At 41.9% G+C, this 26574-nt stretch overlaps 2 protein-coding genes across 2 annotated transcripts in view; both read right to left on the reverse strand.

The window, feature by feature from the left end:
* Positions 1-1285: 1285 nt before the first annotated feature.
* On the reverse strand, positions 1286-7958 carry osmr (oncostatin M receptor). Its single transcript, XM_070904969.1, has 17 exons — positions 7871-7958; positions 7638-7786; positions 7379-7532; positions 6658-6930; positions 6387-6516; positions 5853-6001; positions 5557-5690; positions 5338-5479; positions 4970-5055; positions 4648-4861; positions 4131-4316; positions 3938-4039; positions 3238-3405; positions 2888-3040; positions 2716-2797; positions 2532-2616; positions 1286-1651 (listed from the first exon to the last, which is right to left on the reverse strand). The coding sequence occupies exons 1-17, from the start codon at positions 7956-7958 to the stop codon at positions 1286-1288; spliced, it is 2661 nt and encodes an 886-aa protein (XP_070761070.1).
* Positions 7959-9087: 1129 nt separating this feature from the next.
* Positions 9088-26574, reverse strand: part of LOC139284064 (rho guanine nucleotide exchange factor 28-like) — a 35890-nt gene continuing 18403 nt past the window's right edge. Inside the window, exons 10-40 of the mRNA XM_070904221.1 lie at positions 24960-25081; positions 24420-24769; positions 23431-23605; positions 22787-22898; positions 22484-22564; positions 21459-21501; positions 20426-20515; positions 19700-19823; positions 18773-18917; positions 18501-18556; positions 18253-18288; positions 17274-17331; positions 16562-16688; positions 16080-16210; positions 15831-15971; positions 15295-15545; positions 15091-15216; positions 14876-14993; positions 14433-14687; positions 14271-14347; positions 13981-14159; positions 13689-13786; positions 13390-13581; positions 12307-12438; positions 12008-12141; positions 11871-11918; positions 11397-11501; positions 11132-11296; positions 10083-10334; positions 9562-9940; positions 9088-9278 (exon numbers count right to left, since the gene is read on the reverse strand). Coding sequence (XP_070760322.1) covers positions 9088-9278; positions 9562-9940; positions 10083-10334; positions 11132-11296; positions 11397-11501; positions 11871-11918; positions 12008-12141; positions 12307-12438; positions 13390-13581; positions 13689-13786; positions 13981-14159; positions 14271-14347; positions 14433-14687; positions 14876-14993; positions 15091-15216; positions 15295-15545; positions 15831-15971; positions 16080-16210; positions 16562-16688; positions 17274-17331; positions 18253-18288; positions 18501-18556; positions 18773-18917; positions 19700-19823; positions 20426-20515; positions 21459-21501; positions 22484-22564; positions 22787-22898; positions 23431-23605; positions 24420-24769; positions 24960-25081 — 4493 coding nt within the window. The remainder of the gene's footprint in view (positions 9279-9561; positions 9941-10082; positions 10335-11131; positions 11297-11396; positions 11502-11870; positions 11919-12007; positions 12142-12306; positions 12439-13389; positions 13582-13688; positions 13787-13980; positions 14160-14270; positions 14348-14432; positions 14688-14875; positions 14994-15090; positions 15217-15294; positions 15546-15830; positions 15972-16079; positions 16211-16561; positions 16689-17273; positions 17332-18252; positions 18289-18500; positions 18557-18772; positions 18918-19699; positions 19824-20425; positions 20516-21458; positions 21502-22483; positions 22565-22786; positions 22899-23430; positions 23606-24419; positions 24770-24959; positions 25082-26574) is intronic.

Below are 26574 nucleotides of genomic sequence, written 5' to 3' on the forward strand. Positions count from 1 at the left end.
TATATGATACCATATATGGAGTAGGAATTCTGATTTAATCATTGAAGATGTGCTGTAAGTACAGCCTATACTTTATATTATTTACTTTTTATACTTAAATGAGACACAATTCACAAAATATCTACCAGCTCTGGGATTACAGGATATATCATTTGAATAATCATTCATAGATGATGTTCTAAATCTTAAGTTTTATGACAATTGAGTAAAAACATGGGACATTTATGTAGTTTAATAAAGCATTGCTTATATGTGCTGTAAGCTCGTGTTGGTCATGAAATAATATAATAATAAAATACTTATACTTATAAATGTGTTATTCTTGGCGCTAAGACACAGTAACACACAGTAACATAACAGATTTCCTGCTATAAACCGGTTCTGTGTGTTTCTTGATGAAGCTGCACTTATAAGAACAATTATACCTCAGTTCCTCAGATGCCTTTGAAATGAATCATAACTGTAGGACAAAATTTCAGTAGAGATTTCTGCTATCGCTGAGTGACCTATTCCAACAAGTAGAGGGAAGTCAAGTGTAAGACACCTGCATGTTTTGAAATTTGAGTCGGATGCTAAAGTTCAAGCAGACTTCTTAACCATTAGTCAATGATAGGGGACCTGCAGAGAACTGACTTCTAGAAATACTGACCATATTACATCAATATGGTGGATTGTTTTAAATCATAATGTAACTCGTACATACTACCTGATAATTCAATACACTTTTTGATTTTCAGAAATATGTTTTTTTATGATAGCAAGTGATATAAAAGCAAAAGAAAAAGGTGCACATGTGCGGCTGCCTTATCGGTGCTACCAGTTGCATCCTGTAGATAACATCTCCAGTTGCTCCACAGTTTACATCTTTAGAGTTAGTTCCTCTTGTGTTACTGCCTAACCTCTCACTTATAAAAGCACCAGATTCTTTCTAGCCCTGTATTGCTGCGGAGAAAATCCAGAGTAGTTTAAAAAATCCGAGATTACCTGCTGTGTCTTTTCTGCTCTACATTCAGTATGTTACATCTGCAAGCTACTTTTTTCCAATCACATATGCATATAGTATGTTAAAATGTGGCATTGATATAAAACCTTAACTTATTTATATTAGAAAGCTGCAGATTCACATTATGTCTAATGACCAAAGCATCTATTTACAGTATTTACTACTGTAAATATTAATATAATATTAATAACGTATAATTTCCTCAATAAAGTATTTATGATTCTGATTCTGATTCTGAAATGGAGACATCAACATATGCCGGAAGTTTTGGGCTTGGTCTACTTATATAGTATCATTGGAGATATAACCATACATAACACTACATGATTCCTGCAGACGTGCATTGATTTCATTGACTTCTGAATCCTCCTCCATGGTGTGAAAATAAGTCTTGTTTGTCATGCACTGTATTTGTTGAAGGGCTGGTCTGTACCAGAGTACTGTGGTAGACTGTGGACAGTAGTCTGCCTGGAGCGTCACACGGGAGAGTGGCAAGGTTGAAGGAGAGGACTGAGAAGCAGGAGATGTGTTCAAGGGCTCAGGATCTCTCAGTGTGGTTGTTTCAGTCAGAGGAGGTCTGGTATTCAAGATCTCAATGTTGCAGCTGCTGCACTCCTCCAGCTTCTGAGACTGCAGCCTCTTATCAGTCTGTACAAACATGCAGAGGGGATTATAATACTGCAAACAATTACACATGAGTTTAGATAATAGAAGCAGGTCCATGTATGTGGGCCTACTGTACACAAACTGGTGTGCGCGCCTGACTACGGCTGGTAAATCGGCCCAGAAATGGATCTACTTTGCTATGCAGTTAGCCACAACAGGCTTTTCCAGGGGACGACTTTCTGTGTTTACATTCAGTCAGACTCAAAGACAAATGTTTGAAATCATTTCTGTTGAATTTAAGTTTTTTGAAAATCTGTAGGTCATTGCCCTGAGGGACGTTTTCTTGCTATCGACTGTGTTTCACAAATTTCTACAACAGAGGTGGTGAGTAAAAAGTTATCATGACCACTTTTCATAATAGACAGTAAATATACGAATAATGTCCAGGTTGACAAATACTGGATCTTTGCCTTTAATTCTCTTGAAACCTCTTTTGTATCAACAAATTACTATTATTTTATTCATTTTGAATGCTGATTGATGAGGTGCTTTCTGACGGTTTATTTGAATTCATCTGCCAATCGAAAGTCAGTTACTGTATGTAATTTGTTTAAACAGTATCTCTGTGTGATGATTAACATGAGTGAAATAAGCCAATTATTGAAATTTAAAAAAATGCAAAAAGTAATGAGCCACCTGAAAACATAGAATCACTTTGAACAAGTGTTTGTGAAATCTGTAAAAAGCTAAAAACTCACTTTAACCACTGTGCATTCAGTATGTTCAAATCGTTTAATATGTCCATGCTCTCCAAAAACAAATGCATGTATCACTGTACTGAATGTACTGTATGTTATGGTTAGCACATAGTAGTTGTTTCCTCCCTATGCATGATTTGACTATTCCAATGGTTTGTCCATACCTCATGCAGGAAGCTGTCTAACTCAGGGGTTTTGATGTTCATACCAGCAGGATAAGCAAATATGTCCTTCAGCCAACTCTTCAGCCTGGAAACAGAACAAAAGAGAAGATGGAGGAGAGATGCTCCAGGTTTCATTCTGCCGGATTTAATGTTCAAGTGAAGCTTTAAAGATGAAGCTACTCACATTTCCCTTTGAGGCCACACGAGAATGGTGCAGCCCAGCAGTAACAAGATGGGAGTCAGTATCTTGGCCAAGTCAGAAGAGTCTACAAGAGGAAACAGAAGATTTTAAAAAATCGATCAATATTGTTGAATTGTTGTGTCTCTGTGAGTGCACTGGATGTTCTGGAGCTCACAGTTGATTTTGGTCCTGGTGGTGATACTGGCTGGTTGTCCAGGCCCCTGCTTAGTGAGAGCGCTCACATAGAAAGTATACTCTTGGTTCTGCTGCAGATCCTCTATGGTCACAGACTTCCTGTGAGGGTCTGCCACAGGCACGTTGAACAGATCTAGATGTACACAAGTGTATAAATACCTCTTTCCATGTTGTTTAGGAGCATCATAACTCAAGAGACCAGAGTTTATCTGATGAACATATGATTGTTCTATTAATTATTATTATTATATTTAGCATTTTTTGTTGTTTATCACAGAAAGAAATCAAGAGCAAGAATTATTAACACTGGAAGCTTTTCTCTGCACCCACTTGCAGCATGACCTGGCAGCATTTCAGATCCTACTTCCTGCACTGTAACCTGGTAACCTGTGATGAACGCCGGATGAGTCGGTTCATCCTCATCGTAACGCCACTCTAGTGTCACAGATGAGGAAGTGCTCTGAACCAGTTCAACTGGATTTGGGGACTGTACAGAATCTGAGGTTTTGAGGAAGGAAGACAGATAGAACCGATTAGAATTAAAGCAACAGACTTTATGCAACAATGCAACTTCCCCAACTGACGTGAACCTACAGGGACTCTGATGCCAGCATTGTTGTGCTGATGTCAGAATTCGCTGCAAAAGCTTTTATTTGATAGAAGGGGGCTGCTATGTCTTTTTTCCACTGATTTGGCTTTTGTGGTTATTCAGTCAATAAGAATATAATTTTCATTGCCTTCTCCTCTCTGCATATCTGACAAACAGGAAAGATGGTGTCTTGTGTATACATCAGATAACATGTGGAGGATGTCCTCATTAGAACCTTGGATGAAGACATCCTGTGTCTGCCACACCTTATTAAAAGTTTTATTTTTAACCATGTGCTCAAGACATCGTCTCTCCTGCGGTGTGTCTCACTGTCCTGTCTGTTGAGAAAAACCTTAAACCCCTCTACTATGTGCCTTTGATGCCCAATTAACCAGACACACATATGTCCAGTACAGTCCATTAATCAGTATTAATACTCACTGAACTCTTGTGAGTATCCGGTCTGTTTCTCCAGTAGTCTGTGTTCGTTTTCAGTGCATCCATAGATATTAAATGTGTACCTACAACCTGCTTTGAAATGTCCTGCAAAATAAAGGTGTATGCCAAAATAGGTTAAACTTAAAGAATGCACTTACAGTGACCACAAAAGGAAAACAACAGAACAAAAACATACTAGCAGGCAGGAACAATGTGTTGTTTCCCACTGGCACCTTCATCCATCGCAGAGTACAAGGCACTGCATTTCCAGGAATGCACCACTCCACAACATAGCCACAGGTGGCAGTGTCCTGCTCGTCCCAGAACAGATTAAAATCAGCAGTAGTGCTGCTGCTCAACCGCTTTTCTACTGGGAGGTTTACTGGACAGAGACACACATTTCCGACTGTGGTATTACAACCAGAAAAGTGGTAGTGAAGGAACTCAAAAAGCAATATAAACAAAAACCTCCACCACGGGACTATTCTTCATCTCACTGCTACGCCAAATTTCTTTGTCTCACATTTTATCTTAAAGAAATGTTTTTTAAAAAACTTCTTGTCACCGTGTGATAATTATCTAATGGCAGAAATTCAAGTTCTGGATCACCACCATCTAATCATCTACTACATTCTGCAAAATACATTCATACATACAGTTCATACGTTTAAATTCAATTTATAATCTCAGTTGATTCTACGTGTGTTGCTCACTTTCATCGTCCCTCTGTGGGATGGTGATGTGAGCAGGGGGGGTGGAGCCGACATGGATAACAGCCTGGACAGTGAAGTTATACTGTCCTGGACCGATGGAGACCACTAACTGGGTTTGTCCACTGTCCCTCCACTTGGTCCAGTTTTGGCTTTTCTGCGACCACTGAACTGTGTAGCCTTTGATGTCCACCGTGGCTGCTGAGCCAGGAACATGCTGAGAACAAAGGTGGCCATGAAAGTTCATGCTGTGATGACATATATTCTGAGTTAATGTCCTATAACATCAATATTTGTAAAATAATAGACAAGTTTAGAATCTCACTGGAGTCCACAATAGAGTAACTTGACGAGTGTTCGGGTAAGACAGCTGCTTTATTCTCCTCCATACATCCAAGGTCACCAGCGGATCTGAGGAAAGCACGTGAAGATTATTTGCTTAAGGCATCACAGGCATGGGGGATCATTCAATACCAGTGCCAGTATACTCATAAGACTGTAGCACTACCAGTAGTTCATAGTCTGTATATATAAAATATATATAAAGAAAGTGAACTTTTCAGGTGGTTGTGTTGTTAAAGTTGGATATCATGCAACCATGATGTCCTGGGGTGGGATGTTGAAGGGTCATTTATTGCCAGATTTGCCTGAAATAAGGGTCACTTTTGGTCTGAGTGACTTTTTTGTACTCACTGGTTGTGAAGGGTACGGGTTGCGTCCATTCTCCCCAGAACCTGCTGTTGGCAGAGAAGCGTGCCCTAGTAGAGTAGTGGGTGTTGGGAACCAGATGTTCCAGTTTGGCTTTGCAGAGACCGTTCACGCTATTGTAGCTCAGCTGTTACAAACACACAGACGGAAGGTAAAAAATAATTCTGCAGTATGGGTATTTTAGTTAAACCGGATTAAACTCACCTCTGTGGAGCTGTCTGCGTCTGTAGTGACCTGACAGAGGATGTTCAGTTGAGTCAAGTTCCCCTGTACGATCCAGGACACAGTAGTGTCTGTCACCCCATGGCTCACACTGTCCCACACCACAACAGGAAACACTAAGGGCAACACGCATGAAATCCACACATTTGACGAAAGCCTAGGTGCACACAGCATTATCTCTTCCCTGTCTTTAGGCCTTCAAAACCACAATTGAAAGTGTATAGCAACAACAACCTGTGTATTCCATATTTGATTCAGATGTTTGCGTGACCTCTGACCTCTGTCTGAGATGTTGAAGCTGTAGCTCTCTGTCTCCTCTCCCAGCTGGTCCTTCACCACCACACTGATGTTGTATTCTTCCAACTGTGGGACAGCCGGGAAAGTACAAGACGACTCCGCACAGTTGATGGGAGCCTGGTCTGAGTTCCTGTGTTTTCAACAACAAAACAAGGGTCTGTTTGGTATTGGACTCTCAACCTTTTTTTTTGTCTAGTTGAGAGTGTTATCAAGATGAGTATAGTATGCTTTTGTCGTCTAGTTTGAAGAACATGGAGGCTGCTTCAAATTAATTAAACATACTTTTTACATTTGAAATGTCATTGTTTACCTTCATTAAACGAATATCAATATGCCGTATCAAGAAATCATACCATCCACCATCTCTTTACAGAAGTGTAAGTGATTGTAGCTGATGTTTTGGTCACAGACATTTCTCAAATCATAATGGACCAGCACTGCCATCTATGCCTGACTTTCTGTACTGTACCAAATCTACAAATGCATCCTGAGTGTTTGGTGATGGGTGCACTTACTCTATGTGGAGAGTGCGTGTTTGCTTGTTGCGATCGTACGGGTATTGTTTTCTGCCTGAGTCCCAGGTGCAAGTTACAGTTGTCATGTCTGAGGTCGCACAGCCGAGGTTTCTGGGCTTCTGGGGAGGAACTACAGCACACACACACACACACACACACACACACACACACACACACACACACATACATACATATATGTAAAAGTACTTTGAAAAACAACATTAAAAGAATGTCATGAATGTAAATGAAAATGATAATAATTCAAACATACAGCTGATGTAGTTCCAGACATGACGACTCATGCCTGTTGCATCCAAGCAACTGAGTGAAAGAGCTTTAATAATTCCTGTTGGGATAGTCAGGCTGTCTACAGCTATAGCCTTGACTCTGGCTCCAATGCTGATAAGAGGGTATTTGTTGTTATTGAGGATCATGCTGGTAATATTGACTCCTCTTGGGGGAACACAGCAGAACATGGCACTGGTGCCCTCTCTCAGCACCTGCTCGATGGGGAAGATCTTCATCGTATCCTTTGCCTGTGCTCCTACAGGTCACAGAGCAGTTATAGTTCAGTCTCATGAGGATCTGGCCAGCAATGTGAACAAGCAGGGTTGCTATTTGAATTACCTATAATCCCTCATGTATCATTAAAGAGATAAGAAATTGTATTATAGTGCCTCCACAAATTGTAACAATAAAAATGTCACCCATCCAAGCTTATTATGGCCAGGCTTTGAGTAGGATGTGCATTGCAACAGACATTTGCAATGACTGCAACAGACACTGCAACAGTTGACATACACTGATAAAAAGATTGGTGAAAGGAAAGAGAGAAAGTGTGGGGGGGTCTCACGCTTGCTGAGAGAACAGAAACAAGTGATTATTTAATGTTATGATCAGTGAAAACTATGCACACAAAAAACTGACCTTTTATTTGGTTTTACGCATGTACACTGACCATTAAGGATCAGAGTACATTAGCATAATCTTACCATTGTTGGTTTCCCAGTTGCTCCAGGGACTCGGGACAGACTGATTATAGAAATGTCGTATCCTGACTGAGTGATCGACACACTCCAGAGGCAGTTCAGAGGTCCATGTCCATGTGTATTCATCTGAATCCACAGAAAATACACTCACATTTCTCTAGATTAACAAAAACAGGGGGGGATAGCACATGAATTTCACAGGAGATGTGGAATTATTCATAATCATAGTAAAAGACCAGACAACAAATCCTTCAGTACCCACATTGTAAATAACGGTGCAGTTCTCAGTGCGGCCGATCTGGATCTCATAAATGTCGCCCACTAAGCCATTGTGGTTTACCAGCCAGCTCACCAAGAGGCTTTGCTTGACAGCCTGCAGATGACTGATGCTCGGCTTTGATGGCTGCCCAACTAGCACATAATGCAATGAACATAAAAGTTACATATTTGAGGAGTTTTAAAACGGAAGAGAGAATTTAAGTGAATCAAACTCACCAGCATCAAAGCAGCGTCCACTGTGATCCTCAGAAAATATTAGATAAAACCCAAGCAGGTTCATCAAGGATATTCTGAAAGTTATCATCCTCCTAACAGAGAAATGATCCAAGCAAAACCAGAGTGAAATGCTGGCCATTCACTGCACACACTACGTGAGAGTCTCGTGCGTCGATGGTTGTTGGAAGCCTGCCCACAATTACTGGAAGGGTGTTGCATAATAAGGTAATATTGGGCCCCCATGAGAGGCGTGTAAATGTCAAACTCATGCTGACAAAGCGCACTAAAAACAGAGATGTTTGCCACAATAGTTTTATATACAGCACAATATTAATATGGCACATCACAGTTCTGATTACAGAGATTACAAGAGAACACATATCAAACAAAATATTATTAACGTTGACAGTGCATGAAGCAATGTACACACAATAAATTATCAGAAAAGAAGATAAACAGAAAACATACAGCCATTCTTTACAGAAATCACTTACAGTATCAGATAAAAAGATTTTTGGCACTTAAGTGAGTAAAATAATAACAGGAATATAAGTTCCTCTTCCAACATAGTGTGCATAGGTAGCCTTTCGATAAAACTATACATATATTTAATATTTATACAATGTCAGTATATTTCTATGTCTTATGCTCACAATCCCTTATAAATATTATTAAAGATCACATGAAGAAATAACAGCACTCTATACATTGTTTGGGGAAGGGCTCAATTGGTTTCTCAAATATTTCCATTTTCTTTTAAGTGCTCATGAGAAAATAACAGTAATCCTTCCGTCCTGATTTCCTTGTACTTATGGTCCCAGTGTTTGGGGCACAACGAGGCACCTCTGCCATCAAAACAAGGTCAACGGATACTAAAAAGAATCATAATAGAAGTAAAAACATGGGGAGTACAAGTATAAAAGCTGATTTACAAAGAATTTGTTGGCAAAAAGGCACAATGGTTTCATCATGCAGGAAGAGAATGATTAATGGCCGCCACATACAGTGATGAAGGCACATATATCTGTGTATACTTCCTCCCTGCAACTGTTCCCTTACTTGTATATTCAGGCTTTTAAAAATTATCGTATATCCATCACACTTAGATGGATGCAAACACACACATACACAAACACACATAAGCAACAGATATATTATTGTCGGTCCAGTTATATATCAGGCAGCTTGCATTGCTCGTCTGAATCCACGAAGGGTTCTCAGAGATAAACTATGTTCTCCTCTCCTGCCTCCTCCCCGTTCTGTCCTTCAAGAGAGAGGTAAGCCTGCGGGGGAAGGAGGGGGGTAAGAGAGGGAGACGAGGAATAGTTGTCCTCATAAAGTCCGTGACCTGTGACCTCTGACCTCCAGGTACCAAGGGATCGCCTGTCCAACTGCGGGCTGAAGTGTGCTAGAAGGAGAACAGAAACGCTTCAGAAAAAGCTCTTTTTTCTTTTTACCTGTATGCACAATATAGAATCAAATATTTCACTGTGTTCTCCTCAACTATATTACATATATCAATATGATTTGTACTATACTCAACTGATGCATGTCCACCTCCACATGAGCTGAAACTAACCTACAGCAGTATGATGGACATATACAGCACTCTAAAGGAGGGGTTGACAAATGGCTGCATGTCTTTGTTTGCTGTCAGAACTATACATGGGAGGGACTATGACTACACTTACTGCTGTTGGCCCTTTGTGGCTGTGCAGTGACCCTGCTGCTGAGGGGGTGGATGGAGTCGTTCAGAGGCCGGGGGCAGCCGTGGTTGTTACTGTAGTTTGGGTATGTCAGACCATCCTGAGGCTGTTTGCTGTGTGCCTGGCTCAGGAGGGTGTTGAGGCTGTTATAGAGGCTGGCACTGAGGCCAAGGTTAGCAGTGTAGCCGGAGCCATGCAGAGGGCCGTCATGGTTCTTCCTGGACGCAGAGAGCCGAAGCTGGTGCTGGTTGTTGTTAGCGGGCTGGTGGAGGTGGTTCTGCTGGAGGGAGGCCAGTAAAGCCGCCTCGTTCTCGTACACTGAGCAGTTACCATCCAGGCTGCCTGAGCGGCTGTGGCTGGACACCTGCGGCATTGAAACAACACAAGCAAGCAAAGGTGACATGGTTTGCTTAGTAGTGTCCGGTGCAATTTTTTTATTTTCGCTTTTTGATTCATCATACTCAATCCTCCTCTTTCTCTTCATTACTGTAACTTCCCTTTCTTACCTTATATCCATCCAGTGGTATCATAACAGGCAGGCTGCTCTGGCGGTTGTGTCTCCAGCTCTGCAGCAGCCTCTGCTGAGCTTCAATCTTCTCCTTCTCCCTCTCCACACTCCTCTGGCCCTCCCTCAGTCGGTCCAGATTTTGCTGATATTCCAGCAGCTGAGCCTCCAGCTCCTCACGCTCGCAGCGCAGACGCTCGGCCTCCAGAAGGCACTGCTGTTCTCGCTGCTCCAGCATATTCTCCTGTTCACTCTGGAAACACATATGGTACTTGCACATCAGGAAGTTCGGCCACTTATTAGCTCTTCCTGTGGTTATAATAGAGTTTCTACACTACCATTACTGGGATTGGGATTAAAGAGTTCAGAGATTTGCTCGCAAATTCACAAGCATATTGAGTGTTGGATTTGAAACGGTTAAAGGATCAATCCACCCTGATCTGTATAAAAAGTAATAAAATCACCATGAATTGAGTTGAATTGCAAAATGTTCTGTAATGTAATGTATACACTTCACAAAATGTATCTCTGGATGGGATTGGGAGAATGGGGGGCAGGCTGTGTGGAATGGTGAGATGCATTGGATGTGTTCATGCAGTATACGGCATTTTGATATTATTATTATGCTATACCTCCAGAGTGAGTGTGTTTGAGTAAGAGAAAAAAAACAATAAAAAGCTGATCACAAAAAAGCTTTTTTCTAAACACACCATTTTACACTGACATCACTACCACATGTTGCATTTTATGAGAGAAATATGTTGCAACCAGCTAGCTTTACGGACAAGCAGAAACACCCACCTATGCTCAAAGGAAAAAGGAAGTTACAACATTTCACCACAAAATAACATCTGAACTTTGCACATTAAGCACTGTTGATATCTACTGCTATCTAAAGGTCAGGGAGCGATGAATTCACAGGTTTTGTTGATATGTGACAGCCCTCAGTTTTTATTTTGCTGAAATCTACATATTATCTGTATGACCGCTTCTATACATGTGTCTTTTTGACAGCTGACATGCAACTCAGAACATCAGCCTGAGGCTTACCTGTTGTTTCTCTTTAGCCAGACACTCCTTGTCCCAGCGTTGCTGCTCCTGTTTCAGCTTCACATGCAGTTTCTGCACCTCATCCACCTCTTCTTTCCTCCTCTCTGAACCTTTCTTTTCTATTTCCTCTTTCTTCTTCTCCATACTCCTCTGCTTCTCCTGCTCCTGGGTAGCAGCAGAAACTGGTTTGATCTTTTCTGTCATTGGTATGGGCCTGCATGCAGTAAACATTTTTATTTTAACATGAATATGATGAGACTGATACCAGACTGTTTTGGAGGGAAGTCAGGGTTCGGAGCTGAGGTCTTTCTCCGTCCTGGAGGAGGAGTTTCTGGACCTCATGGCAGCTGTCCTGGAGGGTTACGGCAGCCTGCCAACACAAGGATCGCACATTTATCACCTGTATAACATAACCACTGTCAATTTAGAGTTGGGGTAGCTTTTGATCAATCAGTATCTTGCTTATTGAATCTGAATTCTTTTGAATCCCTTATCAAATCTTCATTAAATATATATATATATATATATATATATATATATATATATATATAATTTAATAAAACATTTTTATAGGACAATGGAACCATGTATCAGAAACAAACCCAAGTCATGAAGTCACATTTATTATCATTTTGTACTTACATACAGAATACCCAGTATTAAATGTTGACCCTGTCCTTTCACAAAGCCAATCTTCCCTCATGCACTCAGCCACAGATACTGAAACGTCTTTTCTCACCTGCAGACTATAGAGAAGCTGAGTCAGACTCTGGACGCTCTCTGCCACCTACAGAAAACTGTGTTATTACAGGGGAACAGTAATGCACATTTATTTTATCAGCAAACATTGCTCATGAGGAACTACAGTAGTTGAACCTTTAACAGTGTCCCTTTGGTGTCTCCTCTTCTCAGCTCGACAGCAGAGCTCCACAGCACGCTGTCCAGCCCCGTCAGCTCGCTGTCTGATCCAAGAGAGGTGGAGCTCAAACTGAGGGTGCTAAGATAATCCGCTGTAGCAACAAGAAAAGAGGAAAGGCCCAAGTAAATGTCCCTGCCTATACATATTAGGCAATGTGGTTCACCAACATCAGTAAAGGTCAAGTATTATGTGGGCAGCAATGTCAACTAAAGGACAAACTTGACATTCAGGTTTACAATGTATATCTGTGACTCACGTTCAGAGGGAGACTCCTGGATGCTGCTGCCGTGGCTGTTGTAGCTGCAGCCCTCTGGTGCTCGGACAGGAGAGCTCTGACTTTGCACAGAAAGGCCATCACGAGTCTGCAGAATGGTGATCAGGTTCTCCGCTGCAGAACAAAATCCAACCATGACAACAACATAAATCTACCATATCACTTTTGATAAATTATTCAGTTGCACCTTTATGTTGTTTCCTACGGTATATTGATATTTGCGGAGTAACTTTAATTACTAAACTTAATTCTAATTAAACCAAATGTTCAATATGTATTTGTTACAATACAGTACTGATGTTCTGTGCAAAGCTGCATGTTCATTAAAAGTCCTGCACACGTTCAGGTTGAAAAAGGGCTGAGCTATGCTAAGTTGTCCAGCCCCAATAGACCTTTTTTATAGCAGACATTTTGACTTTGTTATAGCAGGAAAAGCCAAATAAAACTTACTAACAAAATTAATGATTGCATGAAGTATCCCAGGAAGGAATACACAGCCAATATTAATTCATGTAAACACGGACCTGAAAATGGCAAAGCTAAATGGGATACAGCCATTCATGATGTTTCTAATTATAGCTGTGCTTTTTCTGCCATGACAAAATGTCAAAATGTCTGCCGTGAAAAAGGTCTATAGATGCAACAAACCTAACGAGAGTGGAGACGTCAGTAAAGCATGGTCTTCTTGCACACAGCCTCAGCCAAATAAGTAAAAACACTAGTGATGGCTATGTACCAGGGCTTTAAGAAACGTATACAATCTGTTTAAGATGAATAAAAATGATTGAATGTGTAAAAACGGGGTTTCCTTCTCAAGGACCTTACTTAGAGCTCCCCTTTCAGCAAGGGGGTCAGCTCTGTGTATAAAATGCTATAGTGTTAGTGTTTGATAGTGTTTCCCATATACAGATTTTATTCAGGACTTTTTTGTATTGACTGAAAACTAGTCATAATCATTAGCCACCATTAGACTTGTGAAATATGTTCTTAAACTGATATATGCAGCATGACTGCAGCATCATGCAGCCCACACCATTTAGTAGCCTCATAGCAGCCTTTTTTTACCTTCTCTGAGTGCAGCTGTGAGCAGTGAGGAGGCCTGCCGTGGCGTCTCGCTGTCGGTGTCTGGTTGCACCAGCAGATGGCGCAGTGGTACAGGTTCTGGTGAATGCAGGGTTAACTCCGTAAGCTCAGCATAAAGCTGTAACTTCTCCTCCAGGCTGGTGCAGATCCGCTGGTCCTGACCCAGCAGTGTCTCTACACGAAACAAACACTACGATTAGGACTTGTTGTTGTTTATGGTTCTATCTGAGAACGACAGGTGACAGAGAAAATGTGCACATGGGTGCTCAAACATTTCTTACCTTGGAACTTAGTGATCTTCTGAACTCTCACTTCTGCTGCTCGCCTGGCCTCCTCTGTCTCAGCACTTCGCTCCTCCTCCTCCTCTTCCTCAGGACAACTGCCAGGTAGACCAGTAGGTTAGATAATGAGTAACACACACACACACACACTCACACACACACACACACTTACACACATTAACCTTCACACACACATGCACACAGATTCCAAGTAGAAGCCCTGACATATGCATACCTGCACAGACAAACACTGTAGACTTGACTTGACACACACACACACACACACACACACCTCTCTACAGCTTGTCGTATGTGTCTCATCCACGCATTCCTCTCGTCTCTGGTGGTGGTGTGAACTTCATACATCTCTGGTCCCACTGAGGAGGCAGAGATAAGGAACATTCCTCTCTCTTCATTGGCTACTTCTCTAACAATGAGCTTCTGCAGAGGGATTACAGGAGGCTTCTGGTCCTGAAAAAGCAGATAAAACCCATGAAGATGGGTTTAAAGGATGGAGTGGAATGGATAGACAGCTGGACAAGATATCTCTAATTTCAAAGTGTTTTTCCGGTCAAGGCTTACCACAGCAGCAAATATAAAGCGCTGATCTTTCTCTTGTAGGAAAACCAGAACGTCTGTGAGCAGGAGAGCCAAAGTATCTGAAAACGGATGAGTAGAAATACATGTAGATTGGATGTCTGTTAAACGAAAACGATCTTGCGGCACAGATGATCTCATACACACCTTTTAGACGTCCTGTGGCGGTCTTCCAGTAGACCAGCCCTTTATGCTGCAGATCCCTGTGTTTGCTATGCAGGTCCTGTTTGCGAAACACCTTGCCGTTCTTTAGCTTGGCAAAGCTCTTATTCTCCAGCCGGGCCAGCACTTCCTGCAGCTCCTGACACTTCTCATGCTTGTTTACAGTCAGGTCCACTGCAGCGATGATGTCTCGGATCTGAACCAGGGCACTTGACACGTCAGAGTGTTCCTGACTTCCCTCTGTGGGAAAGAGGTAACGGAGAGGTCACATTAAAATACTATTTTACACTGTAGAAAGCACTTAAAATTCGACAGCAAAAATTGCCCCTTGTCCTGCCCTTTGTGTTGTTGCTTCCACAGAATGTGTTACAGACTTAAGAGTTGCATATATTCATGACTTAGTTTAGGACACAGTAGAGCTAACGTACCCTGAGTGTACTGTAATATCCTCTCCAGCAGCACTGGGTACTTGGTGATGCGCTGAGTGACCAGCAGGATGAACTCTGGCACCTCTCTCCGTCTGACCACAGTGTTGTTGCTCTGTTGCTGTGAGCAGAGAGGTTAACACCAAAATGAGTACCTCCTCAATCAAGACAATGTACTTATTTTAAAAAGCACAAGAGGTCTGAAAGCAGGAGCTTACTTTGACAAAGTTTTGGAGTTTTTTGTTTTGTTGCTGCAGCTCTTTGAAGACATTGACAGCCTCGGTGTGATGGCTGCAGAACTCTCCGTACACCTGCTTCATCTTCTCAGCATTTTCATCTGAGAACTGAGAAAGAGACCATGAGAGACTGACTACAGACATGCATCTGTGTGTGTTTATGTGCATGAATCCGTCTTCACCAACCTGCTGAAGCAGTACATCTCCAATCTGATGGATGAGGTAATTTCGGGGGTTCTCTGGTTGGGTTGCAGCCTGTCTGCGTTCCTGCAGCGCTCCGAAGAGGTTTCTGTGAAAGAGCAACAGGGGGTCCAAGCAGGGAAAGATCCGGGCCACACAATCCCAGTCGAGCTGCAGCTCCTCCAGCATGCCTCTCCTGAACACCTCCGACATGACCGTCAGGGTTTGGATGTGGTGCAGCTCTGTCTGCATCAGCTCTATATGGGGGCAGTGAAAGTGGATTATGGGCACTGAAATAAATGTGCATGTTTACAGGGCTTCCAACTTTGCAGTGTGCACGTTATGTTTTAAGCCATTTAGATCAAGTCCAAGTCAAGTCTCAAGTCTACATTTCTGCCTATTAACTACTGAAAAATTCAGATTCTTTGGCTCCACCCACTGAGTTTTGACTCAACCAATAAGATCTGCTTTACAATTACAGACGCAGTATCCACAGTGCATAATGCTCATCTAAAATACTGTATTAAGAAGAATTGTCCCACCATAAATAACATCCTGTCGTTTAATGGTGCGCCTGTCATGTTTCCTGCAAAACTCCGGACTGACCGCCAGACTCCACGACTCCACCTCAAGTCCCAGCAGGTCAGCTGACAGGTCGCTCAGTAGAGAAGCGTCAGCAGCATCTGCAGGAATAAAGATAATGTCTTTCTTCTAAACCACAATCCACTCTACAATCATTCTCGATGTTATGTATGTATAAGTGTGGTGAGTTATGATGTTGTCTTTCTCACCCTGTGTGGTGATTGGCGGCTCGGTTGATGGGGGAGTCGCTGTGACCTGCGTTCCCTCATCAGACAATGAGCTGTTAGTGCAAGCTGTCACACTGCACTCGCTGTCCACCGCTGCTGCATCACTCAGCCGTCTGTACAGTAACTCAATTTGTTAGATCTGAACATGGAGCTTTTTTTAAGTGTTTGCATGAGAGTGCATGATTGTGAACTAAGATTATATTTATTCCAGATTCATGGAATCAGTTTTGGAGGATAGTACCACAACAAGGCAAGTTGGCCTAGTCCACCCATATAACTGTAAAATGAACAGACTACATATCTGTTTGAATATCAAATAAAATTACATTAATAATGTTTAAAATGCAAAGACTTCAATTAACTGTAGTTTTACAGACGCTTTTTGTAGCAGTGGTCTTATGACAAATATAAAACAATCATTCTGATGTATTGGTTGACATATAGTGGTAACATTGCCATCCAACCTGCTGTCCGTAGAGACAGAGAGGCTTTTGGAGAGAGGGGCGACTGTTTCTCTCTTATCTTTGGTCATCGTGGGAAGTGAAGAGGAAGAGGAGAAGATGGAGGCTGGAGAATTGTCTTTCGCAGAGTCTGGAGGGGAGACCGGGACATTGAGCAGGAAGAGGGATCAGTCACACCTTGGAGGCCTTCCCATTCTACAAATACGCACTTCAAATATCTGTTTTGTGTTCAGATGCTTTGTTTAATCTACGTGGTCACCAAATGTAACAGTAACTGGATTATAAAGCTGTGAGGAGGTCTGCATTGGTTATCATTCATTGTTTAACTGGCCATGCAGCCTACAGTTGTGACAATATGTTGTAGTAATTGAAGCAGATTTTTTTGACCTTGACACCTTTGTAAGACATCAAACACACACACACACATTAAGAAATAAAATGATCCTGTCAATGCAAAAGAAACACTCAACCTCTGTACTCATGCACAAACACACACATAAACACAATCCAGGCCAGATCCCCCACAGAGATAGATTACATTTTAACTTTTTGTACTAGGGAAAGAACAACAGGGAAGCGGGAGAGTGGGGGATGAGGAGCAATGGCTTTCTTAATCTACTACAGGAGAAACCAGGGAGGACAGGTAAAAACTTAATCAAAGACCAAGGGAGGACACTATGGGAGGAGGGGGGACAAACCATAATTTCTGACTCACTCTGTGGGAGAGACAGGGTCTTGCTTTTCATCAGCAATGCATTCCTCTCCTGTGGTTTCTGAGGAAAAACAATCATATTAACGTCAACAGCTGTAAATCATATGGTTTGTGATTTAAACATCACGTTGTTGTGACAACAAATTTAGTCAACACTGGAGTCAATTTAAGCTTGGACAAAAACATTAAAGAGAGCTCCGTCCACCCAGATGAGCTTGTTATACATCATCAGGTTGTGATGTTCAACACATTCCAGGAGTTCCTTTGTCACTAAGGGTTGGAATTTACTCTTCCTGTTGTACCCACTTCCTCTCAGGCTGCCTCTGCTTCAGTAACTGATTTATTTATTTTTTTTGGCATTTTGCCTTTATTAGACAGCACAGCAGAGTGCGACAGGAAACACAGGGAGAGACGGAGGGAATGACCTGCAACACAAGCTGGATTTGAACTGGGGGTGTTGCTGCCACAGAGCACGCGTCTCAGACCACTGGACATGGTTGGCTGACAACAACAGATTTCTCTGACTTCCCAAGAAGGATTCTGACAACCCAGAGATCATATGTGAACTTACTGGATTCAGAACATTGAGTAGAGAGCTTGATTGTACCATATTAACTACATGAGAATAACACATTTTCACTTCAGAAAGTGTTAATTGTGTACGTAAAGGCAACCTGTGGAGTTTTTGACCACTAGTAGCACCATAGAGCAATGTTTCTTGGAGTGGGTCCCCGTTTTGTTTGTATCATGCATGCGCACAATGACGTATGCCCATATGGTGGTTTAACGCTATTCTGCTGATCAATAGCTAGTCAAAAGTAATGCTAGATTCTCATTTTCCATAATGTCATCTATTGCATCTTTTTGTTCGACCCTTTCTGTAACAAATTTGTCGTCTCCAAGCTCAAGCTGAGAAAACCATTATTTTCTCAGATTTGACAAATCTCCAGAGTCACAGAAGACATTATTCACCTGTTTTCACGGGCTGAGTAATGTCAACTATGACAAGTAAACTGACCTATATGTGTAAAGGTGGTGGAGTGCCCCTTTAATGGTGGAAAAAGACTTTCTCCCTGAGAGATTGTTTGAACCATGAAATCATGCAAAATTCAAAAAGAAGCCCAGGTGAGAATCACCCAGTCCCAGATATGCACTGTCCGTAACCAAGAGATGTTTTTTAATGTTAAACTATTCTTTGAAATCTAGCATTTGCGTGGTGTTGGTGGTTACCTTTCCACAGGCTGCAACAGACTCTCTGCAGTTTTTATGGACGTTCAGGAGACAGTCTAAAGACAAAGGTAGATGAAATCCCAGTTAATTTCAACAGTAAGCTGATAATAAACAAAATTACCACATCTCTGGATTCAGTGTCCAGATGGCCGTCAAACTGCCCTGCTACTCACGATCAATGTTGACTTTGTGGAAAGAGATTTACACAAACCCCGAACAGTTCAGCCACCACGGACATATAACAACAAGAATACTGACAGTATAGTACTTACTGGAGCACTGCAACAGCTCCTTCCCAGAAACAGACTTATCACAGGCCACACAGAGAGCAGGACCAGATGGAGACACAGGAACAAACTGGTGTCCATTAGCGGCTCCTGACCTCTCCTTTCCCTCCTTCACCTCTTTCCCTTTCACCTGAAACACAAGTAGTAAATATTTTAAACTTATTCATTCAGCTGACATTTACTGCAGTTAATGCCACAATATCATGTAAACCACCAAAGTAGAAATAACACGACTCTGAGCAGCAGGCAGACAGAGGCATAGAGCGGTCATCTTCTTGCTGAAACACACCTGTTAAAGTGGACTTAGTTGAGATAAAGAGGCCTCTGACTGAGCTTTTCTGTTTACTTTGTCAAGGTCCATGGAGACTGGTTGCTGTTGTGGTGCTATATCCTTGGGGGGACATTAGGGGGATTCCTATGTGCATGTGTGTGATAGTGCAATGTTTATTTTCTTATCAAACTTTACAAGGAAGTCTAAGGGTGCATGTTTGTTTTTTGACTGCTCATGTGCATCGTGCGTCTGCACATACATGGAAACATGTTCTTGAGCACATGCACACGTGTTTATAAGACTGCGAGTATACTATGGAATGTGTTTTGGTTCTTCACGCTGTGTGGAGGGGGTCTACACATTATGTAAGAGGATATTTTCACTGTGTCCCGTTGCTAAGACCTGAGGAGAGGGAATTTTCTCCTTCGCCAAATAAAGGCATCGTGCACAGACAATGGCTCCCCAGCACAGGAATCCTGACCTGGCCTGTCTGAGAGGTGGTAAACCTTTTACTGCACTACTTTGAGAGGCCTATATATATATATATATATATATACATAAAGTTCAACTATAGGGATTTCTCAATCATATTTTTAAACACATTAGCCAGCAGGCATCACAAGTTCACTGTGTTGCCTCACCTTGGTCTTGTTGCGAGTGCTGGACATCCTGCTCTTGAGGAAGCTGAAGGTCCGGCTGACTTTGTACTTCTCTGACTCGACCTTAGACGGGATTATGTATTTATCCCACTCCTCATCCTCGATCCTGTTTAAATGTGAACATTTCAGTCAGCAGTCATCATCAACTTCTCCCATCATTTTTGGCCTGTGGAAGACTGCAGCATTCAAGCCAAACATGCACACTCTTTATGAAACAAATCATTATTTTAGTACTTTCAATATACTAATAATCAGGTACGTCGGCGTCATGCTGGAATGAAAGAATGTCCAGACAGTCTTCCAGGACCCCTGGTCTACAGACTATTACTCTTAACAACATGCTTGGCATGCTTGGAAGTCACTATGGACTCTAGTGGATACTATTTATAGTATGACCTTGGCAAGATGCAATTAATAATGTGTCAACTATTGACAGAAACGTATGCTAGTTACATTAGACACTCTAGGTGAAAGGCATCAATGACAGAACAAAAAGAAGAGAAACATGCAATATCACATCAAAGTTATACTGCAACCTGACATAAAAGTGTTAATATAATCTACTTCTGAGGATTCATATATGACATATAATACAGCTGCAAAGAGTCCATGTGGTTAATGGATGAGTTGGGGAATGGTTTTATGACGGGGTTAGAATGAGTTAAGCCATACATGCATGGCTGGGAGGCCATTTCGGTGAAAACATACTCTTTGAGGAACTCTGTGAGGGTGAGATGTTGGAGTGAAGCGCTGCTCTCCTCCTCTGCTGACTGGGCCCGCTTACGGAAACCCAAAACCCTGCATGAATATAACACACCTCAGACCAGGTTGTTGTGTTTCGGCTCATCAGGAGACTCAGATATGTTAAATAATATACGTGGCATCTAAGATTAGAGTCTATAAACCATTTCTGGGGCTAATAAAGTATGTATGGAAAAGAAAGAAGACTGCATGTTTTACATGGGTGTTTGTGCTACATACAGTTTTAGTAAACCATATAACATATTAGCCAATGCTTAAGGCAGAAGCAACATCCACATTTTGTTAACATTGGATGGATACTGATGTTGTGAGGGACAAAAATGGTTGGTGAGTCTGATCAGGCTGATCAATACTGTAGTATTAACATGATCTATAAGAATACGATAATCTAATTGCCTAATATGATCTTCTATAATGTTTCCTCTGTTAGCAATGCATGATTATTAGCAAACAAAATGTGTTAGAGCATGATAAATGTATGAGGCAGCAAGTTAAATAAACTACAAAATGATTATGGATTGTGGCATTTATGAAATGAAAACAAAATGAGTGAAATTTGTCACATATTAAGATTGTAAAGCAAATGTTAATTCAGCACACCTTAAGATCTATAATACAAAATACATTCTACAAATTCAGTATCATTGATGAGGTCTAGAAATTAGTTTCTCAGGTTTCTGAGGTCTGGAGTCCAGGAAAGCCCTGAGTTTTGCTGTTTACTCAGGGTTATTTTGAGGTTGCAATCATTCTGGCCCTGGCCTTAAAAGAGGAAGTATGTCACATCCTGCCCACTCAGACCCCGACCACAGGTTTAATCTGGAGATACACATACACATGCAAACGCACACATACACATATGCAGACCCATCTAAGCCAATCTCTAACCGCTGGTCCACACTGATGCCTAAAAAGGGAGGAACAAATGAGCAGTGGGTGCTGAGCACAGTTGAGTGAATTGCTTCTGACACACTGGCTTTACCTCTTTTCTCTCGGAGTCTCAGTCAGGCTGAATGCTCTCTGCTCTGTAAGGTAGAGTAACAAGGACAGGCAAACGAGTAAGCCAGAAATACATATCAATAAAGTTGAAGACATTATTATAGATTGTAAGTGAATCATGCCAAAGGCCGTTAAAAACCATCACCCCCAATCAGAATTGCGTTAGAAGCAAATACAAGAATCCCTGAAACAGTCTGGATCCAGCAAACCCCTACAGAGAGAGAATAAACACCAGACAAGAGTTTTGCCTTGAAAAACCAGATGACACCAAAGATGGAAAATCAAAACCGAGAGGGGAACAAAATATGTACCCAAATGGAAGTAAAACAGAGCCCTCAGAGTAGAAACAACTCCTCCTTCAGCTGATCTGTAAGAGCTACGCAGAGAGAATTTTTCCAAAGCCTCAGGCTATTGAAAATGTCCTTAAAAGATTCAGACCTCTACTTGTCACTCATTATATAAATGAGTTTGGATGACTATTGTTTTATTACTAAGACAAAAAGTCTTGTCAACAAGCTTTGGAGAAAGTCTGCTCTTGATCTCCCAGCAATTCAGAATAATAATGAATATGTTCTTTTCTGAGTCAGTGGTTTGTGCATTGCTCATCATGAGTGCCGCACTCACCAGCAAAAACAAAATCTTACCACGGATATAGTGCTGCACAATTTGGGTCACAATGAGAAACATCATTGTTTTGCAAAATTGTGTGATCAAAATATCTTGGGAAATCATTTACAGCAAAATATGTAGCAAAATGGTTCGGTTTCTCTGTACAACGAGACTATTTCAATCACTCTACTCCAGTTTTTCCATCTTGTATGAATATACTTTTAAATTACGCTGGGTCATGACAAGTTTAAATATGGCAGATATGCCTTTTAATTGTGCAGCTCTCAATCACCAGTTTATCCCATGGTTCACCAGAAAGAGCAAAAAGACACACTGAAATGTATTCACCGGCCAACCAGCAGTGTCTAAATTGCTGTTTGATGCTGTTCTTGTACTTACTAACTTGGTTGAGACGAGAGAGGGATTTAGAAAGAGATAAAGCTTGAAGTAGAGAACGACTGCTGCTGCTGAATGCACCATCTACACAGGACAAAGCATGGCCTTAATGCTGCGCACTCACGCATACTCATAAACACACATCAAATCAGAGCCGACACAAAACACACATATACTTTATAGAGGTTCAGTGGATTTATGACACCTGTCTGGACTTCCCCCTGTTAGACATGTGGCACATGTGTCCATTCAGCTGGCTGCTGGGAACAGAAAGGTCACAGGGCAAAGGGGTCAAAGTTCACTCACCTTCTGCCAGGTCAGTGATGGTCGCGTCTCGGTTTAGCAGCGGCCGTGACGGCTTCGCCTTGGGGGAGGAGTAGGAGTAGGAGCGTAGACGAACCTCGGCTTCCTCTGGGTTCTGGGTGAGAAAGCAGATCAGAAGGAACAGATCAGGCAGAGCAATAAGCACAAGTTCACAGCTTTAATTCTGTGAACAGGAAACCGTAAAAGATCCACTCCATATATGTTTTCATCACTCTGGACTCGTCAGCTGACGATTGTCTGTAAGGCAGGCGGTGTCTCTTGTAGTGCTTTACTTTGCATTCGCTGTATGACATAGAGTTTTTAGTGTTTTATTGCGCTTGTAATGCATTACAATAATTATCAATTACAATAAACCATGCAGCAAAAAATGTTTTAATTGATAATTGAATGAAAAAATGATTCAGCACATCATGTCACAATGGAAACACACTAAGACACAGGTGAACTGCTCATCTGTCATCTGAGGGCAATATGGTCATAAAGACAGTGTTTTAGTTTATTGTTAAACGTATAAAGAAGTGAAAGAACCAGGTTTTGCAGGCATTCTGTCTCAGGCCACATGGGACTTTACATTAATGGAGAAAAACCCTGTTGCTGGATATTTAACATATTCAAAGAGGGTGTACCTTGGTGGACTTGTGCGTGATGTCAGAGTGTGTGCGGTTAAAGTCTGGTGACGTGTTGAAAGAGTCCCTCTCCTCTCCTGAGCTGGATCGCAGGATGGACTGCTTCTTTAAAGATGAGCAGGGGTAGGAATGTCCCAGTATGTCCTCTTCTCCACTGTCACACTCAAGACTAGGACTACACACACATACACACACACACACACACACAAGCACAAGCACAGACGCAAACACAAAACTCAGTGAATGAATGAATGATTACATTATGATTACATTAAGCTGGGAACAAACCAGGAGACTGTCAAAAGTCTTGGCATCACACACTACAGTTGGAGACAAAAACAGTGTTCAGCTTGTCATTAACACATTAACAATGATCATGAAGCCTCTAACTGGCCCATAACTCAATTGGGGAAGCATCAGATTTAAATCCTAAACTCAGGTACACTACAAGATAATGTGCTGACTCTGTGTCCATGATGATCTTGATCTTAAAAATCACCATGGACAGTCATCATGGCCAAATCCAGGCTACAATCAGGTTTAAACTGTGTAGCATTTTGCCGGCTGCAGTGCTCACAGAGAAGATCCTGCAGCACTGGAAAAACTGGAGGGAATGTTCAGCAACTTCAACACACAAACAGCTCAATTGTGTCCAGGCTTCCTGTCACTTTCCGCACCTTCACTGACTACAATCACTGCACAAAACGTCAAGAAATACTTTTGCTGCAATTCCTGACAGTTGATACTTGGTTGTCTTTGTATGGGTTCATACAAGACCATACAACAAGTTTCTAAACTGTTGCACTGATTTTATTTTTCCAAACAAATCTAGGAATCAAGCTGGCCATAATGCAGAGTGTTTGTTCTCTCACTTAAACATAAAAAAAATCTGTGAGGCAGTCACATTAAACATTCTGCAATTAAATATAAGAGTTCACTTTGAGTGCCTTTGATGTTTTATTCAGTAATTAACAGCAACTGCGTCCTACCTCAGGCCCCGGCTCGCCTCCGTCAAGCTGCATCCTCTGCGATTCAAAGCAGGAGAAACTGGCAGACACGGCTGCATCTGACGCCTCTGTGTTCCCTCGAACAAACGGAAGGCGGAAGCCAGGGGGGAGGAAGGAAAAGACGGGGAGGATGCAAAGGGAGAGGGGGGAGAGACGCGAGGGGATGGCTCCCTGTGATTCTCCAGGGGTGAGGATGGGTGCCGGTTCTGGGAGCAGTTCCCTGAGCTACAGGGGGTCATGGAGAAGGAGTCCCAGCATGGGCTGCTAACATGGGGCTCAGGGCTCACCTCCTCCTCCCCAGGGGAGCGGTATTTAATGTCAGCGTCATCCACCTGGAACAGAAAAGTGAGAAAGTGAGAGCAATGAGAAGGAACCATTCCACAGGCTGATTTGTGGCTCCTCTAATGACACATTTTACATCATGTGAGCCAAGTCTGTTTTCGACTTAATGTTTTAAAATATAGAACAGAGTTACATAGTATATTTTTACTGCATAGAAAGACACATTTCAGCCCGACTCACCTGGTCCACCAGCATGGTGTTGGCGTATACTCTGTCTTTGCCGTGTATCATCGCTGACAGTCTGGCAGCTGCAGCCAGAGTCGGGGACGAGGCCTGGCTCTCCCTTATGGACTGGCTTTTCTCTACAGAGAGGGGGGAGCCAGAGAGAGAGAGAGAGAGAGAGAGAGAAAGAGAGAGAGAGAGAGAGAGAGAGAGAGAGAGAGAGAGAGAGAGAGAGAGAGGGAGAGAGAGAGGGGATTTTTCAATATTACATTTGGTTTCCACAGCAACACCAAATAACTTCTCACAAACACGGGAAGTGACATAGACATCCTGGGAAGTTGCATGTCATTGTTCAGGACCAAGAGTCTCTGTATGAGTGTGTGTGTCTGTCTGAATGGCTCTTTGCACACACACGTGAATGGGTGTGCATGGAGTTGTGAGTGGGCATTTGTAGGCATGTTTCTTCCCCACCCTGCCTCCGATACAGCGGGCGAGTGGAAATAACTCCCGGTGAGCACACAGTAGCATTGAGAGGAACCCTTTCAACACAGTAGAGTCACTGTGAGCAGCAGCCTGCTTTTGCTGTTTTAAACAGGGGAAAACACTCCTGCTCTCAAAACACACACACAGCTCCCTCTGGGATGTTGCTCTGTACAAAACACTTCACTCCTCCACAACGCACACAATTTCTTGGAAAGTATTTCAGGTTAGAAAACACCCTACAGATATGCATAAACACAAAGAGGCTGAATGTTGCTAACCACAGCACTCGCTACAACAAACCTTTGATGAGACAACACATGTAAGTATTGTTTAAACTTATTCGCAGAGTGTAATGAACTGTAACAAAATAAACAGTGAAACAATTTGTGGAGGTGAGATTAGGGGAAAAAAACATGCTAATATACTAAGATTCCAACTCAACATGTAAGTGTAAATGTCATAGTAAATGTAATGCATGAATAAAAAAATTTAAACACAGTATGTGGTGCACACAATGTATATACTGCATATCTGTGTACTATATACAGTGTCTGTATAGTTCCATATGATATACATAATTTGTTAAATTGAATGCCCATGATGCACTGTCCTGAATAAAATACAAAGAGGAATTGAATATGAGCTTCAAACTACTGAAAATGAAGGTTTGGGGTCATGTGATACGATCAAAAGCTCCAGAACAGCAAATAAATGGAGGTTAAGGTGTGATTCTTTGTCAACTGCTGTTTCCCAGATCAAAAATGAACGCCAACATGAATGAAAAGTTTAAATGCTCAGTGAAAATGAAAATTTGAACATCTACGATTCCACGACAACTGGGCAACCTCCATCTGCTGATGAAGATCATGGGATATGATCAAAGGCTCCAAAAACAGCTACTAAATTGAACTTGAGGTGAGATTGTTTTGTTAACTGCTGTTTCAAGGTCAAGAATGAACTTTGAAACTCAAAGACTTGGTGTGTTTGAGACAATCACTGTATGATCAAAACCTCAGCTTGATCCTTTTGTTTCCATACGTATGTGAAGTTCCAGATATACAGTAGTTTCCTATGGGGGTTACACTACATAACACTGTTTGAGTTTTCTGTTTAATTTGTCCAATCTCTGCACCACACTCACTGTGTGGCC

Source organism: Enoplosus armatus, chromosome 4 (assembly GCF_043641665.1).
Source record: "Enoplosus armatus isolate fEnoArm2 chromosome 4, fEnoArm2.hap1, whole genome shotgun sequence".
In the NCBI taxonomy this organism is placed as follows: domain Eukaryota; kingdom Metazoa; phylum Chordata; class Actinopteri; order Centrarchiformes; family Enoplosidae; genus Enoplosus; species Enoplosus armatus.